The sequence below is a fragment of the Spinacia oleracea genome, chromosome 4 (genome assembly GCF_020520425.1).
Source record: "Spinacia oleracea cultivar Varoflay chromosome 4, BTI_SOV_V1, whole genome shotgun sequence".
NCBI lineage: Eukaryota > Viridiplantae > Streptophyta > Magnoliopsida > Caryophyllales > Amaranthaceae > Spinacia > Spinacia oleracea.
This window is the reverse complement of record NC_079490.1, coordinates 160,012,871-160,030,954: the sequence shown is the minus strand read 5'-3', so window position 1 is coordinate 160,030,954 and position 18,084 is coordinate 160,012,871. Positions and strand designations below refer to the sequence as shown.

General features: G+C 39.8%; 1 protein-coding gene across 2 annotated transcripts; it reads right to left on the bottom strand.

Moving 5' to 3' along the window:
• Positions 1 to 3,278: 3,278 nt before the first annotated feature.
• On the bottom strand, positions 3,279 to 17,456 carry LOC110800553 (GTP-binding protein BRASSINAZOLE INSENSITIVE PALE GREEN 2, chloroplastic). 2 transcript variants are annotated; one of them, XM_022005869.2, is made up of 4 exons: positions 17,001 to 17,370; positions 15,696 to 16,751; positions 4,272 to 4,439; positions 3,279 to 3,838 (listed from the first exon to the last, which is right to left on the bottom strand). In XM_022005869.2, the coding sequence occupies exons 2-4, from the start codon at positions 16,629 to 16,631 to the stop codon at positions 3,494 to 3,496; spliced, it is 1,449 nt and encodes a 482-aa protein (XP_021861561.1). In that variant the 5' UTR covers positions 16,632 to 16,751; positions 17,001 to 17,370; the 3' UTR covers positions 3,279 to 3,493. The 2 variants fall into 2 exon arrangements, with proteins under 2 accessions (XP_021861561.1, XP_021861559.1); XM_022005867.2 differs by having other exon boundaries at positions 15,696 to 17,456.
• Positions 17,457 to 18,084: the final 628 nt, after the last annotated feature.

Genomic DNA, 18,084 nt, shown 5'->3' with positions numbered 1-18,084 from the left:
AAAGCAATAACAAGGTTGATTTTATGTTAAAGTTTGGCTTGATACAGAGACGGAAACAACAAATGAGAAAGATGATCGATGCTTTTTGTTATTAGTTATTTTATAATTTGTCTAGTGTATGTGTCCAAATGGTCTTAAAATATACAAGGTGTGCCGTATACAATAAATTTATTGTACACCGGGATAATTTCTACCTAGTTTTTTGAAACTTTTCCTCAGTTTATTGTAACTTTTAATATACTTTTATTAAAATTTATATTATAAAAAAAGTTGATGGATAGTCACCTTTAGACATTATTAGTGATTTTGAAGGAACAAATTTTGTTACTAAAAAATAGACAACATTTACATATCAGGGTAACTTTTAAACATTTCGAGTTAACTTTTATTCCAATATTTTCGTACAATATTTATTGTAAACCCCTTTTAAATAAGAATTTCTGGTCTGTGTTTATGGATTTTAAAACCTGATTCATTGGGTTTAAACGTTTACTCCCTCTGTTCCTAAATGTTCTTCCCGTTTCTATTTTTGGTGTTACTAAATGTTCTTCCCAGTTGGAAACTACACTATTTTTTGACATACTTTTTTTCGCCCAAAGTACTCTTATATCCTCTTCTATCTACCAAAATACCTAAATATTCTACCCTTATTCTAACCTAAAATTCTCAACCCCCATTATTTAATTCATTAATCTTTCCCCATAAACACACCCTCTCACCTCCTTTTAACCCATCCTTTTCACGTCTCTCTCCTTATTTCTCTCACATTTTTCTCTCTCCTCCAAAACCTCTATGATTTCTCAAGTGTTCTTCATTTCTCTTCTTCTTCCTCTCACGTTTTTCTCTCTCTCCTCCAAAATCTCTCTGATTTTTGAAAACTCTAAATTTCTCTCTTCTCCAAAATCTCTTAATTTGTTCCTCAGATCTTAAGGTTTTCGGCAAATCGCAACCATGAAATCGAATTTAGATAGTGAAATTCTAGATCTCCGCCGCAACCACCACCACCACCACAACCACACCTCCGCCGCCGCCGCCGCCACCGCCACCACCCCCACAAAAACTCTAGATCAAGGCTTTAATTAGACGGTGAAATTCGACCATAAAAACTCTAGATCTAGAGTTTTCATAGTCGAATTTGACCTTTAAATCCTCAAAATCGTGGATTGATGGTGAAATTTGACGGGTTGAATTTTCTTGAATTTTCCATTTTGTTATTTCCTCTAATTTTCGATTTTTTTATGGGTAATTTATGTTTCTAGCGATTTATATGGGTCATTATTTCTGGGTAATCCTCAAGATGTTTCGATTTTTTTGGGTTGATGTTCGAATTTTTAGGGTTGATGTTGATCGATTTTCTGAGTAATTATAATTATAACGAAGATAAATTTCTGGGTTATAATTATATAAGAGATGTTGGTCGAATTTCAGAAATTTTCTGGATTTCTGGGTTATAATTATAATTACAAAAAGAAATTTCTAGGTTGATGTTGGCCGAATTTCTGGATTGATTTTTGTCGATATTTTTTCGAATTTCTGGGTTGATTTTTGTCGAATTTAATGTGTATTAATTTATTTTTTGTTGATTTTTATGGTTCGAATTTTGTCGAATAAATATATATAACCCGATCCCTAATTTTTGAGTCAAAATCATGAATTTTTAGAGTCGTGCATTTATTTTCTTGACTTTTTGTTGATTTTTCTGGGTTGAATTTTCTTGAGTATTTGTCGAATTAAAAAAAAAAACAGATTAAAAAAAATCTATACTCCCTCCATTCTTGAATGTTAGTCCCTTTTCCGTATTAGGTTGTTCTTTTTTATTAGTCCCTTTTAAAATCTTTCCTTATTTGTCCAATATTTATTCTCATTGTACCTTTATAAATATCTAAATCGCCCACATGTTTACTCCTAAATAAAGTTTTATCCGCAATAAACCCCTTAATTATTTCTCTCTCCTACCCACATGGGTTAAATTCTATTGAGATTCATGTGACATGCGTACTTATTTTGGATTGTTTTATATTCTAAACGGGACAGACATTCAAGAACGGAGAGAATATACTGATTTTTTGTTGATTTTTGTTCGAATTCCATTGATTAGGATCCCACCTCACATGTAATCTAATTTTTTTTATTAATAATAATAAAATATCTTCTCACTCCCTTTATTTCTTTATTATTTTTTCTCTCTACCCTCTATTCCAAAAAAAAAAAAAAAAAATCTCTTACACACAATCACTATTTTTACACCCAATCATTATACATATACCCAAACAAATCAAAATTCCATTTCTCCCCTCCCCGATTACAACCGAGAAAAACTTAACGGCCCGTTTGGTTGCCGGTCATAAATGGTGCCAATGGGAATGAATTTGTATATAAATTTGTAAGGAAAATCAATATCCATTCCAATGGTAATGCAAAAGGTCTTGTGCGCACAAGGTGTAGAATAAATTTATCGTACACCAAGATAACTTTTATGCAGTTTTTTGCAACTTTAACCTACTTTTTAGTAACTTTTATATTATAAAAATAAAAAGTTGATAAATAAACATTTTAAAGGGTTAAATGATTAATTTATACATTATTAGTGATTTTGAAGAAATAATTTTTATTCAAATGAAAAAAAATTATCATTAAAAAGTAGATAACTTTTACATACATAAATGTAACTTTTAAGCATTTTAAGTCAACTTTTACTCCGGTGTACAATATTTATTGTACACCACTTATAAATAAGAATTTGTGATGGTAATGCTAACTCATTCAAAATCATCTTTTTTTCTTTATAAATTTCCATTACCATCCATTACCATTTGGGGAGTGGTATTAGGTGGGAATGCAAATTTATAAAGAAAAACACCAAGCTTGAGACAACATTCATTAACATGGACATCATGATGTTAATTTCTTGCCAAATAACACTAAAATTTATTCCCATTCCCACCGTTTATTCCCATTCCCACCGTTTATTACCGGCTACCAAACAGGTCGTAAAGGAACTTAGTATTATTTAGCAAAAGACTAGCTAACTAGTTGTATAACAGTGGACAAAGCACATGTACAATGACAATACGAAGTACAGTACTTTATTATGTACGGAGTACAAAGATTAATTTCATTAATTTTTCTAAAAAGTGCACCATTTTTTAACGGAAATTCTATTCTAAAATAATAGACGATCAGTTTTGAATTTTTGATGTACTCGACAGATTCAGGGAAACTAAAAACGATACCAAACAAGTCTTAAAATAACGACAATTTTTGTGTAAGAACCCCTATCGAAAAGACCACTTTAAGTGCTTAACTAATTGGTTTTATTGTTTAACTTATACGACACCAAGGTGGTCTTTTAAGACCGCCTTATATAAAAGTTTATATTAAACTAATAAGAAAAAAAGTCTTGTTAAACGGATTAAGATTTTATGTATAAAAAAAGCCTTTAATTTTACCGCCGACAAAACCATAAACTAAAAACAAAAATTAGAGTACAAGTTTAGGATTTCAGAATTGGGATTGGAGCAGGGTGTGTTTTCTCTTTCCTTTGAGATTTCAGTTTGTTGGATGTTTTGTCTGCCTCTGCAACAAGTTTTGAGACACTAAATCCAGCAACTTCAAACTGTTGTGCTCTTTGAGGAAGCAGCGAATTCCGAAGAATAACATCAACTCCATCGTAAGTCCAAGCACTGATGGTTGCCTCTCCTTTTATGCAAATGGAAAACCACCCAACACCAGCAACAGCGATATCAACAGCACTCGAGTCCCAACTACTTCCCGTTATCTGAAATTCCCGTCTCAACCAGCTACCAAGCTCTTTCACACGATCCTCTCCTACTGGCGGCTGAACCAAGTACATACTTAGATTGTATAAAGATCTCATTACACACAAAATAATGGACAAAGAAATCATAATAAACCAAAAACTAAGGATAATATTGTGCTGTGAAGAAGTTGTATGTCTAAAGTACCTAAGGACTTTAACCCCTAACAGCAAAAATGGAGTGATTTAGCTACATATGTACTTCCTGCATAACAAATTTACAAATACCCAAAAATGCAATCATCTAGTTCTGATCCTAACAAAGTCACAATTTATGGTCATGTTGGATAAAAGTTCAAGGTTTGGTTCATTTTGGACTGTTCAGAACATTTAAGCTCATGCATTTCTTAAGGAAACACATATGCCAAAGTGCCAATTGAAAAATCAGGATCACAACCCAATTTCATTTCAGCGAAAATGATCACGACGTCGTGCATAGGGTATGAGCATATACCTGTAACTGTCGACCAAAATGATCTGTTAGCATTCTATCAGCATTCTCAGTTTTTCCCATATGCAATGGTAAAAGGGGGGAAGCCCATACAGTAACATAAACGGACTCTGCAGACAATTCTTCAACATCTAGCCTTGCAAGCCCAGCTATATGAATTGTTTGACCAACCTGCATAGATAAAGAACTAATAAATAAGGCAGACAGATACATAAATAGAAGGATGACTGATAATCAGTAATTACCCAGGGTTAAATTAAAACTCACGACACACAAAGATGACAATGTCACATGCTTTTTATAAATAAAAATTACCTTCCTTGGTTCACAACTTCACAATGATATCAGACACCCAGTTGCAGATTTGCAGCAACATTATATAGCAGAGTGCATCCATCCAATAGATGGTCAACAGCTTAAATGACCGTGACACAAAGCCAATAATGGTGACATTCAATTTACTACAAATTTCTATTCCATCAATTTAGCAATCATAGAATGCTCAGTGATTATGTACCCTGTGTAGTATATCAGTTAGTTATGCACGTAAATTATACAGCACTTCTTTTTCTTCCTTTGTGATCTATATTTCCTTATACATCACGGGTATATACGACTACAAGACAAATTTTCAATAAAAAAAGATACAATACGTAGCTAAGAAATTATTCGCAATTTCCAACAACAAAATATTGCAGGGGTAAGGTTGCGTACGCTCGACCCCCCCTTGCCCCGCTTGTTGCGGGAGCCTATTTGAGGCAATGGGGTAATGATAATGATGATTCCAACAAAAAAATATTCATATGAAAAGGGAAGAGAAGTACTAGACAGTAGACACTGCAGGAGCCAAGAAGAACACTATTTTCTTTATCAGTGGCATGCTAACACTGACACACCCCATTAACTTCCTCTGTAGCCATGGTTAAAACAGAACAAGGAAGATTTTAGAGAGCAATCTGTTATAATGAACCGGAATAAGGTGGATTAATTTAGTGCGAGTCGAATGTTTCTCAAAAAAAAAGTTACCAAAACGTGAACTCTGATTTAGAGTTCCTACTGAATCCAAGGAGGAGGAGCTTACTGAATCCAAGAAGGAGATGTTGCAAGGGCAGGAGAAATCGGGTGTTTAGAAAGGCTAGCATAAACAAAATCCTCACTCCGAAATCTGGAGGTCAACAATGAAGGTTTGGAAGAGTATAACCCACCCTGACCTTTTAAACCTCCAAAGATTTGTTTTTAAAAGCCTGCACAAGCGCACAGCATCTCAAATCTTAACAAACTTCCATGAGAAACTTATTTTCAGATCCATTGGCTTGAGTTTATGCCTCGGAACTCGGAAGAACATATTGCAGCACATCAAGGGAGGCCTCCACTGCTGTATACGTATGCAAGGAAGAGAAGAGCACCGGCAGCAGCAACAAAGGGCAGCACACCACAAGTTAGTGGGTAGCTGCAACAGTCCAAGAATTGTGTGGCAGTTTGTGACAGAGGCAGACCAGCTGGCAGAGAACAATTATGAGTAGTACTTTTTGTTTGTAAATAAAAGGGGGAGGGATTGGGTGTAGGGGGAGTAAATTACTTGAGAGAGAGAGAGCACTCTCGAATTGTTCTCATTTTGTATTGCTATCCAAGCTTCAAGCTTTATCTATCCATAACCAATCTTCCTCTATTTGAGTCTGTTTACATCATTTTCTGGGTTAGCTGTGTTGTGTGTTGGTTGTTGATTTTCAGGTGTGCTGTAAGTGGTATCAGAGCAGGTGAGATGGTGTCGTCAGCAGCACAACGGTTGGAGGGTATTGAGGAAAGAGTGGCGACTATGGAGGACAGAGTTGAACAGAGGTTTACCAACCTGGAGGTTAGGTTGGACCGTTGGACGGCCTTGCGCAGTCCATTGGTCAGATGGTAACCCAGGGGATAGAGGAGGCGCAACGGAAACTCACCGAGGAGGCGTTGGCTAGACAAGAGTCGGAGACGAACAAAAACAGAGAGGCCATGACAGCGGCGACCGAGAAACTAGAAGGGAGGATCATTCGGTTCCGGGAAAGCCAGGAAAGTCAGATGGCGGCGCTCAAGGCTAGCCAAGAGAAGTGGCAGAAGGAGATTCAGGCGATGTTGGTCGGAAAAGAGCCACCTCTCCAGCCACGAATCGACCGACTCTTCATGGACCTAGAGAACAGGGAAGAAGAGGCGGAAACAGAGCCATTGGCTGAGAGGCGACAAGGAGAGAGGCGAGGATTCGAGAGAGGTGGTGGTTTCGCCGGCGGCGGAAGTAATTGGCGTTACCGGAAAGTGGACATGCCAGCATTTGACGGCGCTGACCTCGACGGGTGGGTGTTGAGGGCGGAGCATTACTTTCAGGTGCACCAACTCTCTGAGAAGGAGAAGCTCAACTCGGTGGTAGTTGCGATGGAGGGTGCCGCCCTTAAGTGGTAACAATAGGAGTGCGGTCGTCGGCCGGCAACAACGTGGGTGGATTTGAGGGCCCGAGTCCTCTCCGAATTCCGGCCAGCTAACGCAGGGTCACTACATGTGACCCTACATGAGCAGTGGCTCGCCACCGTGCAAACCGCCTCCGTAACGGAATATCGGCGGAAGTTCATCAAGATAGCTGCCCCGTTATCGGATATTTCAGAAAGCCTCTTGATGGGTCAATTTATCAATGGCCTTAGGGAAGATATAAAGGTGGAGGTTCGTCTTCTTAACCCGTTAAACCTGGATCATGCAATGGGTCTAGCAACAAGGGTGGAGGAGCGAAACCAGGTTAATGGGCCGAAGAGAAGTGGGTCGGGCATTACCATCGCCAGCAAGGTCGGGTCGTATTCAATCTTCAATCAAGGGTCTATTTCTAATGGGCTTTCACTAGGATACGGGGAAAACAATGGAAAGGCAGCCCAAATTGGGGGGACCTAATCCAATTTCTCGACCTCTAAAGCGTGGTCTAATAACCACACACCAAATCCTTCATCTTCTCAGAATTCCGTAAATTTCAAGGTGAACACCTCATCAACGCCGCGAATTTCAGGCGAAGTTAAGCGCCTCACCGAGAAAGAATTGCAAGAGAAAAAGGAAAAAGGGCTATGTTTTAGGTGTGACGGGAAGTGGAGTATCGGTCATCGTTGCCCACGAAAGGAGTTGAGTGTGTTGTTGGTGGACGAGGAGGAGGAGCTACCCGATGAGGAGGAGCCATTGGCGGAAGAAGAGGTGGCCGCCGAGGTGTCGTTGTGTTCAGTTATTGGGCTCACAAACCCAAAAACTATGAAAATTAAGGGAGAAATAGGAGGGCAGCAAGTGATAATTATGATAGACCCGGGGGCGACCCATAATTTTATATCCTTGAAGACAGTTGAGCAATTGGGCATTCCCATAACCAAGACCGGTGGGTTTGGGGTGTCTTTGGGGAACGGAGAGGCAGTAAAAGGCAGTGGCGCGTGCAAAGGAGTAATGTTGGAGGTGGAGGGAAGTGTTATGATTCACGAGGATTTTTTTACCTCTTGAATTGGGTAATACCGATGTGATTTTGGGAATTCAATGGTTGGAAAAGTTGGGCTCGGTGACAACCAACTGGAAAACTCAGCTCATGAGGTTCAACATTGATGGGCAGGTAGTTGAATTGCGAGGAGACCCTGCACTAAACTGCTCAAAAATCTCTCTAAAGGCTATGTTAAAAACAATAAGGAAGGAAGGGAAGGGAATGTTGATAGAATAGAATCAATTGGAACAGGGAGGAACTGACCAGGGAGGAAGGAGCGAAGAACAGGAGATTGGAGGGGAGTTAATTAGATCAGTGTTACAGAAATTCAAGGGGGTCTTTGAGATGCCGAGCGGGATGCCATCGAAAAGGGGTCATGAGCATGCTATAAGGTTGAAGGAGGGGAGTAATGTTGTTGGGGTGAGGCCGTATCAGGACCCTCAATTTCAGAAGGACGAGATAGAGAAGCTTATTCGAGAAATTTTGGCAGCAGGTATAATTAAGCCTTCCACCGGTCCTTTGTCCAGCTCGGTACTCCTAGTAAAGAAGAAGGACGGGTCGTGGCGATTCTGCGTTGGTTACCGTGCCCTCCACCGTGAGACAATCCAGGTAAGTATCCCATCCCAATCATTTGTGAGTTGTTGGATGAATTATATGGTGCGGCGGTTTTCTCCAAATTGGACCTCAAATCTGGTTACCACCAGATACGGGTCGGGTTAGGACAGAGGACACTCACAAGACCGCATTCCGAACACATGAGGGACACTACGAGTTTCTCGTGATGCCATTCGGGTTAACCAATGCCCCGACCACTTTCCAGTCCTTAATGAATGAGATCTTTAAGCCTTACTTGCGTAAATTTGTGCTTGTGTTTTTTGACAATATTTTGGTGTATAGCACGCAGAAACAGGAACACGCAAGGCACTTGGAGTTGGTTCTAAGGAAGCTGGAGGAACACCAACTTTATGCTAATCTCAAGAAGTGCGAATTTTTTAAGGAAAAGGTGGCCTATTTGCGCCACATAATATCAGCTAAACGCGTATCAGTTGATATGGATAAAGTCCAAGCAATGCTAGAATGGCAACCCCCTAAAAATTTGCGCGAGCTTCGTGGGTTTTTGGGTTTGACGGGGTACTACCGGAAGTTTGTCTTGAATTATGTTCAAATTGCCCATCCCTTAATTGCCCAACTCAGAAAGGACGCATTTGGGTGGACAGAAGAAGATAATGTTGCATTCGAACACTTGAAACAAGCTATGGTGTCAGCCCCGGTCTTAGCAATGCCTGATTTTGGTTTTCGTAGTGGAAACAGATGCTTCAGGTTATGGACTTGGAGCTGTTTTGATGCAAGATAACAGGCCACTTGCGTTCTACAGTAGGATTTTGGTCCCAAGAGCGCAGACCAAGTCAGTCTATGAGAAGGAGCTGATGGCCATTTGCTTTGCCATTCTCAAGTGGAAGCAGTACCTATTGGGGAGGCATTTTGTGGTGAGGACAGATCAACAGAGTCTTCGCCATATAACCCGGCAAGCAGAGGTTGGCATGGATTATCAAAGGTGGGTAAGTAAACTCATGGGTTTCGATTTTGAAATTCACTACAAGCCGGGCACATCCAACAGGGTGGCAGACGCCTTATCAAGAAAGCAAGTTGGGGAAGTGGAGTTAGGAGCAATGGTATCCTTTCAGCAAATTCAGTGGGCAGAATTGGAAGAGGAAGTTCGCAAGGATGGGCTACTTAATGCGATAAAAAACAGTGTGTTGGAAGGGGTGGTGAAACTGGGATTTTCAGTGATAGAGGGCAAGCTGCTATTTAAGGGGAGGATGGTCATCCCAAAGTTGTCAACCTTCATTCCGATTCTATTACGGGAATACCACAACTCCCTTGTTGGTGGCCATTCGGGGGATGTTAAGACATATTTGAGGATGGCAGGTGAGTGGTTTTGGGAGGGAATGCGGAGAGATGTGGCAGAATATGTGCGTGGGTGTGAGGTGTGCCAAAGAAACAAGTCAGCCTCCCAAAGCCCAGCGGGTTTGCTGCAACCCCTACCCATTCCCACTGCGGTTTGGGAAGACATCTCAATGGACTTTATCGAAGGCTTACCCAAGTCCAAGTAGGTGGACACTATCTTGGTGGTAGTAGACCGCCTATCCAAGTACAACCATTTTTTGGGTCTGAAACACCCATTCACTGCAGTTTCAGTGGCAGAGGTGTTCATTAAAGAAGTAGTGCGGCTGCACGGATTTCCGGCATCTATTGTATCCGATAGAGACAGGGTGTTCATGAGCATTTTTTGGCGGGAACTATTCAGACTCCAAGGCACGGAGTTGAAAAGGAGCACTGCCTATCATCCTCAAACTGACGGGCAAAGTGAAGTGGTGAATAAGATTGGAAACACATCTGAGATGCTTTGTAGCAGGGAAACCTAAGTCGTGGGCCAAGTGGTTACCGTGGGCTGAGTACTCTTACGAAACTTCACCACACTTGTCCACTAAGGTTACTCCTTTTAAAATTGTGTATGGGAGGGACCCTCCGTACCTGATCAAGGTTGGACAAGGGCAGACACCCGTGGATTGCTTGAAGGAACAATTACAGGAGAGGGATGTGGTGTTAAATGAGCTTAAGTTGAACTTGATGAAGGCACATCAGCGTATAAAGTCACAAGAAAACCAGAAGAGGAGCTGTCATTTGGGGTGGGAGAAGAGGTGTACCTTAAGGCCTTTGAAAAGCTATCTGCTAGATTTTATGGACCCTTTAAGGTGGTGCAGCGCATTGGAGAGGTTGCATACAAGCTGGACCTTCCCACATCTTGCAAATTGCATCCGGTTTTCCACATCTCTCAGCTAAAAAAGGCAGTGGGTCAGGATTTGCCTATGGCCATGAAACTTTGGGGGGGGGGGGGGGGGGGGGGGGGGAGGAGTAATGCAGCACATCAAGGGAGGCCTCCACTGCTGTATACGTATGCAAGGAAGAGAAGAGCACCAGCAGCAGCAACAAAGGGCAGCACACCACAAGTTAGTGGGTAGCTGCAACAGTCCAAGAATTGTGTGGCAGTTTGTGACAGAGGCAGACCAGCTGGCAGAGAACAATTATGAGTAGTACTTTTTGTTTGTAAATAAAAGGGGGAGGGATTGGGTGTAGGGGGCATGTCTGAAGTCTAGAGTAAATTACTTGGGAGAGAGAGAGAGCACTCTCGATTGTTCTCATTTTGTATTGCTATCCAAGCTTCAAGCTTTATCTATCCAAAACCAATCTTCCTCTATTTGAGTCTGTTTACATCATTTTCTGGGTTAGCTGTATTGTGTGTTGGTTGTTGATTTTCAGGTGTGCTGCACATATATATAATATTTGAGAATAATCCTCCTTTATGGCTCTATGTCAAACTGTTATTAAATAATGCCAGGTTAGTAGCCTGAGAATCACAATATACCTGGTTGCCTTGAACTAAAGACCTACCATCAAACTGTCCTATGTAAATGAACCCCCTTTTAGCTGGATAAAGATCAACATTGATGCCTCATTGCCTCCTATATCATGCGATAAGGTACAGCAGGAATGACATGATTTTCGCAGCAGAACTAGCAACTGGATGAGGATTTTAACAAAAAATTCTCTCTTAGCTGGCTAAGAAGACTCTAGCCACAAAGGCTGCTCCATCAATCGCCTCAACTAAACAGAGGGTGTAAAAGAATACTTCTTTCAAATACTATAATCTACAAATATACTGAGACGTCAAGGCTAAGCAAGTAACGGGGTAAACAATATGATTATGTTATAGATTGGAAAATCAGAAAAATAGAAATGAGGAAGAAGATGAGAATTAAGAGGAAATGATAATAGGTTGTTGTTTGATACTAATCATCAAATGGGGTTTATACAGCAAGTCTTCTGAGTTCTAGTGTCTGGAGTCTCTGGACACTCCCATTAAAGTAATCAAAGTCAAATAACCTCAACCAATTTCTGCCCGCTTTCCTTCTTTTACCGATCTACTCTATTTATAGAGCTGACTCACTTTCTTTCTTACCAAGCTAATCCAACTTATATTGTTACACCAATAGTACCCCTCCCCCCTAAGCTAGTTTTTTACAGATTAATGGATGCATGGTATCTCAGGAAATGCTTGGAAAAGATGATAATCCAGCTAACTGCTCTCAAGAGTCAAGAATCAAGACCCAAGGATGCTAGGAACTCAAATATGGACCTCTGTATTACAGAGTATGATTACGCCCAATCTCCTATGCATGGTACAAATGCTTTAGAGAATGACTTCTATACACTAAAATCTTATCAAGTTGTGCATTTCCACCATTATCACCCAAAAGAGAGGAAGGTGAAGCATCAGGTCAGCCCTTAATACTTTCTCCTCGGGACCTCATCTAGGATAGAAATTTATTGGATCATCTCAATAATACTCCAAAACCTAGATTCCTGATTTCCGACTGCCCAAATAAGAATAAAATCCACTAGCGCTTCTTCCTTTTAGACTTTTTGCAGCTACTAGAATGAGTTGGTCATCATCGTTTGATGACCGGCCATCAAAATTTTCTGACGTCCCAAACAAAGTGAAAAACCTAAGGTGTGGCAAATGAGCTTCAGCGGATTTTAAGGATGTGATAGCCCCTTCATAAATGATCCTAAAATGATATAAGAGGTAAGCCTGTAACTAGTACAACGAAGGGCTTTGATCATGTTGACAGATGAGATCTTTGACATTCATGAATTTGGATGTTCATGCAGTAGTTGTATTTCATATGAATTTTTCAGAGAACTTAGTAAAACTAAATACATGAATGTTCCATGTGTGGATTATATTAAACGAGTCTATTCTTTGGTGCATATTTACATGGCTGGTGAAAGGCTGTGCCAATGCTATTAAAGCCTAAGCAAGCCAATGAAAAATCAGAACAGTTTACAGCTTCTAAAATATACCTCAAAACAAATTCATAACTGGATTACGCACTTACTCACATAATTCCAACAGATTATTTTGCTACCATCTCAGGGATTCACCGGATTAATACAATGGCTGAAGGATACATAAATAATATTACAGGGTATTTTCCAGAGTATCTATCCATAAAGTACTTCATGCTCCCATGTCTCGGACTAAGGAATTCAGGAGCATGATGGTTTACAAGAGATAATAAATAAGTGCATCAAATTCGAGTCCAACAGGCATTGGCAAAAAGATGCTCAAGTAAATCTAGGTAATTCTAGTTGCTCTTAGTTTTAGTCTATTAAGCCTCTACAGTTGTCCTTCCAATGGCCTCGCCTATAAGATGTGACATTTTGTCTGGGTTGAATTTTAGGTCTGTTTTTTAACAGCAACATGACTTGTATGACAAACCTTCAGCAATTTAAGATGACTATGAAATGAGGCACATAAAGAGATGACAAACAAGCCATGACAAACAAAGATATCACACGCATTACTGAATAATCTACACAGAAGTACACTCAATCGAATGAACAAATTATATGGTTTTGACTTTTGACTCCAAGCCAGTAGGGTTATCCACTTTTCTACAATTTTCTATTATATCTTTTGGTGCCAAGAGAAGGCTTGGTGATTCTGTACTCAGTCTAGTATATCATTAATGCATGTGAACCAGATAACCCTACACTTCCTTTTCAATCAATATTTCCTTACGTCAAGTATACCACTAAAAATAATGACGGAAATAATTTTCGCTTGAGAAGAGAACATAAGTACGAAACAGTGCAAAAACACTGTTATAAGCCCGTATCATTTCCTTTCTAGCAGACCTCCTAAAATGCCCCATAACGACTGCCAGAGCAGCAAGAGCACCACCAAGCAATCTTGGCCGCAGAGGCTTGTGTTGAAAGTGAACCAATGATTGTAAGGAAATTTGTCTAGAAGAATTAGAACAAGGTGGTTTATTAACCCAGTATGAATGTGCAAGTTACTCAAACTTGAACTCCAACGGAGATTATCAAGTATTGAGAATCAATTGAAGGTGAAGCGTGCAGGAGAACTAGGATATGCAAAGCCTAGAATAAAAAGGGTTCTTCCTACCTCCAATGACTTCATGGAATTCACTCCTAATCCCTTGAGGCCTTGAGAGGAGATCAACGATGGGATGACCAGAAGGAAAAGGAGTTCACCAATCACCATACAAGCAACTTTGAGTCATAGGACTTTGACACTACCTTCCTTCGATATGCCGGTTATAAACTGAGATTTGTGAAGGCTAATGTAAAAAACGGGTTAAAGAAGAAATTTTGATTGGATAATACTAAAGCCTGAAATCAGATATAAAAGTAAGTTGTACTCTGTAACATTTTGGGATTAGTCTTTCATCCCAAAAACTCCATTGCTATAATATCTGGTGACATTGGTATAAATTGACGCAAAATGATTCTTGATCTGTTGGGTCTTTGGACGGGGGAGTAACTGTCTTAGAAACAGGGTTGTCTCTTTTTTCCCGATATGGATTGGGATTGAACTATGAGAAAGCTAACTAAAAGTTACCCTTTCCAGTTTGTTTTCGGCAAGTCCAGGTGTTTGACGAATGGAAGTGGTAACATTCTGATAACTTGAACTGTCACCAGTTATCTCCGAGATATCTGTTTTATTCCATCTTTGAAAATTACCAAGCTAATGTTGTTCATTAGTATCAACTCTTGTTAGCTTTCACAAAGCCAATGCCAACACAAACTCACTTTAAGAGGAAACTTCACCTTCAATATGAAATTAGCTACCAGAAAAGCTGGATACTTAGGGGGTCAAGTTAAGCAACAAAGAAAGGACTTACAAGAGGGAGAAAACAATAAAAATATTCTATTTACACTCTAGATTCCTCCAGGTCTGTAAACTGTATAGCAAAAAGTCACTAACAGAAGCAAGCTCCTCTAATTTTCTATCATTGGGTGGTCTACATAAATGTAAATCACAAGGATTGACGCACCAACAACTAGACACATGAGCACGATGTAGAGTAGAGAAACCAAATTATCGTGGGAAACAGACACAAAAAAGGCTGATCTCCTCTCCAATCGTTCTCCCAAAAACAAATGCGCTGACCATCCCCCTAATTTGAACTTTACCGTCTTTACCAAAGGAGAGAATAAGTGGAATCTTGTGAAAAAAGTTCCAGGGACAATTACAAGTCACTTAAGAGAAACCAGAGAATTCCACCCATTTTGACAATCCATGTTTGCAGCTGATGACATCAATTTCCAGATTTTATATAACATGCATTTGGTTTCTTATAAGTTAAGTGCAGATAACTTAATTGTGATCATCAAAATGGTTTGAAGGTCTTTCATTTTTTGTGTTATAGCCTGTTTTAGACGAGATTTCTCTTTGTTGGCGGTGTTTGCTCATATTTTGTATCAAAGATATACAAAAATCTGCACTTGATGACTCATATATGTTGGGGCACTGAACTTACAAGGCCAAAAAAATTAGCAGTAGAGTTTTCAATTTACTTGGCATTTTCATATCAATTTTATCTTGTCTTTGAATTTGTCTGTTTGTGAGTATAGTATCATATAGAAATCATGTATGATCTTTGGGATCATACGTTCCATTGATGTAGCCAATCAGCACAACACTATATATATAATTTTTTTAATAAAACCCAATAGCTATATTGTTCTAGTAATTGTACGATGCCCTTCCAAATCACTTCCTAGATTACTTTTTTTTTAATCTTAACAAATTAACATTGATGGCATATACTAGCTTGTTCATTATATATGGACACAACCACCTAGTATCTAAACAACCAAGAAATCGTCAACAGTTTCTGCCTTTCCTGTTATAAAATGTGCGAGACCAATACTACATAGAATATAACCAAATAAACTGCTCACCAGAGCTATGCAAGGCATAGAAAATGCATGATCAGTGACCACTACAATGATTCTCTATCCTGTATAATGAAAATAACACACAATATTGAACTCCCACATAAAATTTGTCATTAAAAACTGACCTTGATCCTGTAAGTCCTTGGCTTCAGCTCCTTGTTAATCTGCACGAGCTTCTGTTCATCCCTTGTCAACCTAGTAGCTATATGATGTGGATGTAGTAGCCCCGGTGTATCAAGCAACTTCGTCTTTCCAGGAAAGATTCCTTCCAACCTAATTATCCCCAATGTTGTCCCAGGTACAGGTGCCTCAGTTATAGGTGCATTTTTCCCAGTTACATGCTTCCCTATTGCATTGATCAATGTAGATTTCCCGGCATTTTGAGCCCCTATTGCCCACACATTTCCCCTTGGCCCAACCAATTTCGTCACATCCTCAATCAAATTCTTCACACCCCAATCTCTCACCGCACTAACCATATGCACGCTGGTCAACTTATTCGCCCCACCCTCCCGAGCCCTTTGCCTAATCCAATGCTCCAACCGAGTGGGGGATAACGAACTCGGTAACAAATCAAGCTTGGACAACACCAACACCATTCTAGGAAGATTCGCTGGCTTCCCTTCCTTCCAAGCCATCATATTCTCATCAATGGTAGCTGAAACCAGCTTGGCAACCTTTTTGGGGAACGTCCCATCAAAGTCCCCTGCATCAACAACCATCAAAACCACTGACCTAACCCCATCGGCAGAAGCCAGCTTCTTACCAAGAGTATGATTAAAATCAAAATCTGGCAGTAAGTTTTCCAGACTAGCATCTTTAACCCTGCCATAATGCCTTAAAGAATGACACCTCGCACAAACAACCGGCTTCTCTGACAACTTAGGGTTTAAGGGAGGGTTTTGGGAATCTACAAACTCGCTAAGATCACCCCTTTTGAGGGAATTGGATACATCAGGTTCATCAATTACAAATTTTCGACTAATGGACAATTTGTAATCTGGGTTTTTAGTAGCAGGCTTAACATAAAACCCAGGCATTTTAGGGTCTAAGCCCTGCATATGAACACCACAACCAGGGCAAATGTGCTGGGTTCGAGATGCAAATTCATCAAAATTACCTTCTCTTATCAAATTCAGAGATGGGTTTTGCACAGATTGTGCTGAAAAGTTTTTGATAATCTGCAATGCAAAAGATGAACATGGTAGAAATTGAAGAACAGGGTTTTGAAAACAAGGGTTTGAACTATGAGTTGTTGGTGTAACTACAGTTGAAAAAGAATTGCAAGAAGAAGATGATGAAAACTTTGAAGCAAAATGGTAAGATGAATTGAAGTGATAAATAGAAAGCAAGCGTTTAAGCTTCTTTGATGAATGGAGATTTCGAGCTAACATTTCGCTACAAATGAAGACACAACAACAAAAACAGACCTTTTTAACTAAGCTTTCATGGCAGGCGGGTGGCCATTTTGGTCTTTAATTTGCTTAATTGCTTCTCTTGTAGAATACCAGCGGTTCTTCCCTGAAAACAAAATACAAAAAATACCAGTGGTTGTGTTGGGTGGTTGCAGCGCAGGTGGCGTTGGTGACTTGGTGATGCGAATTAAAAATGCGGAAGCGATATTTGACGAATTAGACCTATAATTCATCAATGGCGAACGAACTCAAGACCTATTGAGACAGAACGAAATAATACTCAAAAGACCTGTTTTGAATATTAACAATATCTGTTTGCTAACAAGCAAGTTTTTTGTTTTGATTATGATTACTGAATGAGGAAAAGACTACAGTCGTCAAGACTATAAATAGCCTTAAGAGGACAACCGTTACAGCCAGCTAAAAGACTCCAAAGCCAAAAATCAAGACCATTAACTCTAGCAATTTAAGGCCTACTAAAAGCAGTAATAAAACATCAACATAAATGACAATAAACAAACCACTAAATAGGGTAATGATCACCCTTTATTGACCAATAAATGTGGAGCTCAAATGCTTCGTAGAAGCCTTGCATTTCAGACGATTCCAAGGCATGAGACCAAGCTTACGAATCGCGCATTCGAACTCGACAACCCTTCTGCCAACAAGAGATTATGTTCCAACGAGCCATGAGTAACCTCAACCGTCTCAATACTCGTATCATCCCCTCCCCCTTCGAAAGGAATTGACCTCAATTCAGAGAGACCGTCATCATCATTGTAAGGAGACAAATCACCCACGTTAAAAGTGGCATGAACACCGTACTCTCCGGGCAACTCGATCTTATAAGCATTGTCGTTAACACCAGAAATTACCTTATACGGGCCCTCGGCTCTAGGCATGAGATTATTTTTCCTCTTACTCGGAAACCGTTCCTTCCTTAAATGGACCCAAACCAAATCACCCTCCTTGAAAATACGAGGCTTCTTATGCTTATTGGATTTTCTTTGGTAGGCGGCATTAACCTCAACAATTCGGTCTCGGACTTGCTGGTGGAGTTTTAACATTGGCTTCAGCTTGGAATCCACGTCTTTATGGA